The sequence below is a fragment of the Lathyrus oleraceus genome, chromosome 6 (genome assembly GCF_024323335.1).
Source record: "Lathyrus oleraceus cultivar Zhongwan6 chromosome 6, CAAS_Psat_ZW6_1.0, whole genome shotgun sequence".
In the NCBI taxonomy this organism is placed as follows: domain Eukaryota; kingdom Viridiplantae; phylum Streptophyta; class Magnoliopsida; order Fabales; family Fabaceae; genus Lathyrus; species Lathyrus oleraceus.
The window spans coordinates 497,230,548-497,233,602 of NC_066584.1; the positions used below are offsets into that span (position 1 = coordinate 497,230,548).

The 3,055-nt window shown below is 34.8% G+C and overlaps 1 protein-coding gene across 1 annotated transcript; it reads right to left on the reverse strand.

Annotated features, from left to right (window-relative positions):
* Window positions 1-590: 590 nt before the first annotated feature.
* On the reverse strand, window positions 591-2,799 carry LOC127098450 (uncharacterized). The gene has a single exon (XM_051037050.1). It carries the CDS (start codon window positions 2,671-2,673, stop codon window positions 898-900), a length of 1,776 nt encoding a protein of 591 aa, XP_050893007.1. The 5' UTR covers window positions 2,674-2,799; the 3' UTR covers window positions 591-897.
* Between the last annotated feature and the right edge of the window lie 256 nt (window positions 2,800-3,055).

The window sequence follows — 3,055 nt, forward strand, 5'->3', positions numbered from 1 at the left end:
CTAGGGTATGGTTCAAATTTAAAAAAAGTCTACCACACCAACCATCCATCATCAAAGAAATTTATATTTCTATGGATGTCACATTTCATGAACATGATTTTTTTTATCATACTAACTCTACACATCAGAGGATAGTTAAAATGAAGTGAAACATCATGATGTGAGTAAGTTTGATATATGAAGTATAAAATTATGTTATGATAATGAAAATAAAGAATGTGAGTTAATCCTTGATATGGGTACCGCACCTCCAAATGGTAATATAGTCATCTAATTTCAATGGTTCACCATGATTCTTTTAGAGGTATCCATTGAATCTCTTTCTATGCTAAAATTTATCTTAGAAATCGACCATTGTTTGCATGAAACTTACAACACATCTATCTCTGAGTCAACTAGTGTTCAACTTAATGCTTCACCAAAGACAAATTTGAAGCCAGAACAATTTCCTTTTCTTTTGTAAGGTCTGAACAACATTAGTTGATATGGTCCAACTTGAAGGAGGTGTTTGATTTTAATATAACCAAGTTGCCTATAAAAAACAGCACAAAACTCTGACTTCAGAGTTGAAATTTTGGAGTATATTCTGATTCCATAAAGATCTTTTTTTATTTATTTATTTAGAAAATCAATACACTACTTCACACTTCACATGGATTCTTTCAAACTATAGCTAGCATTGACCAACATCTTATTTTTTAAAACTATATAACAATGCAATCAAATTTCTCTTCTTTGAATTTGTGACAAAAAAAACTGAAAATTATACATCAAGCAAAGAAAAATTAGCACACATAAACACACAATGTTACATATTATATCATATGATATGCATGACAACATTTCAAATTTCATGTTTAATATTAATATCATCATCCTTATCCCCTTGTCCTAATCCTAAGATGTTATCACATGTGGTTGATCAGCTTTGGCATCTTCCTTTTTCTTTACTTCCACCATTTCAGCTTCTTCTCTATACCTCTTGTATATGTCACTTTTGTAAAACTTTCTTGTTCTCGCCACTAAAATAAGTGAGACAACCGCACCAAAAAATGTCGCGGCTGTAATAATAATGAAAGACAATTTGAAACATTCAACGCCAACACAATTCAATTGTTGTCCTTCTTGTCTGGTTCGTCCGAGTGCTTCCAATTGTTTTTTACCTTCTTTGTCGTATAAATGACCGGTGATCATCACGTTAAGAACATATAACCCTAATGGACTCGCTACACTTCCGAAATTATACAAAGTTGCATAATATTTAAGTCCGAAAAGTTCAGAAATTATGGCGAAGAGTAATGGCCATTGCGCACCGAAACAAAAACCGATGATAACCGATGCTGCGTAGAGACCACTCGGAACATCGAATGCTATCAGAAGATGTCCAATGCAAGAGATAAAGAGAATCAAAGTAAGCATGAGAGGACGAGGAAATTTGTACTTTACAAGAACATATTCTGAAACAAATCCTGAGAAAACTCGTCCGAGATAATTCCAAATACTTACTAATGACACGAAAGTGCTTATGCTTTTCTTCGGATATCGAAGCGATGTTCCGATCTGGTTAAGATTATCGATCGCTGTTAACGCTCCACCAACACCGGAGATACATGCCACGAAGAGTATCAACATGTCAATGCTGAAAAGTGCTTGAAGAATTGTATAATCCTCACCTCTTGCAGGTGGATGAAACACATCTTCATACCATTTTGGATCTTTCTTTGGAGATGAAACTGAAACTGAATGAACAGCATTGACTTTTTCAGTTTCTGCAATTTCACCTTCTGTTACTATTTTCACCGGCGAAGAATCAACCAAAGCGAGTTTCTTACTCCGCCAAATCTTGTTCTCTTCAATAAAAACAACAACAAGTGGAAGAAGAAGCAAGAAAATAACCACCGCAGCACTTAAACCAAACTCACTCTGTGTGAAATTAGTCTTCTTCTGTATGATAATCATAGCCAGCAAAAAACCAGCAAGACCGAGTGAAATATACAAGAAATTATAAAAAACCTTAATCTCGTTAACTTGTCGAACAGGTTTCATGTATCGAACGGTACGAAGAAAAGCGAAAGAAACAACTGCCGGAAGCCAGCCTATTAACAGAATCAAAGCCTTGGTGTCATCATAGTAAAAAGCTGAGTAAAGCTGAGTTATGATAGCGCCACTGAGACCAACATAGCCTTTCAGAACTCCCAAAACAGCGCCGCGAGACTCGGGGAAATTCTTCACACAGGTAACAAGTGAACCGGTGTTTGCGAAAGACTGAGAGTTAGCACCAATGCAAATGTAAAGACACATTTGCCAAACTTTTGGTGTTGCTATTTTCTTGGTTACGGATAACCAAATCATGAAGTAACCAAAGAAATTGAGAATAGCACCAATGGTTAGAACTACCCAAGGTGGATATATTTCGTTCACAAATCCGGCAAGGATACCAACGTTGGCACCAAAATCTTTGAAGAAACTAAGGAGGTTGAGTGTGCTTTGATCATAGCCAAGTGCTGTTTTTATGTCGCCGGAGTATAGGGCAAACATGTAGGTAGCTCCGGCGGCTGCCATGATTAAGAAGGAGGCGAACATGATGAACCACCGTCCAGTTATAAACTGGACAGTGAGACTCCTCATGTCGCCCCAACCATGAACACCTATAGAGTTAATTTTAATGGCCATTTTAGTGGGATTGCAAGAAAATTTGCAATAGCAATGGCGCTTCTAGTTATAGAAGTAACTATGATAATGTTAGTGTATAAATCAGATTGATGGAGCAAGTTGTTCAATTCTATATATAGATATAGACTACCCTTAAAGTCATTGCTATTTTTTTTATACTTTTTATTGCTATTAATGTTAAAATATCTCAAAAATAATTGAGATCTTTTAATTTCTTTTTTAATTATACTTATCCAATTGCTTTATTTATATCATTTAGCCTGAGAATTTGATATGTTTAAGATTGCATTTATGATATAGATAAATATAACACTCCATCCGTTTGAAAATAAATATCCTATTTATAAAAATTAATATCTAAAATAAATGTCACTTTTAATTT

Bases quoted from the DNA above. Each gene is read 5' to 3' on its own strand.
- LOC127098450 (XM_051037050.1), bottom strand. From the start codon at position 2,673: ATGGCCATTAAAATTAACTCTATAGGTGTTCATGGTTGGGGCGACATG.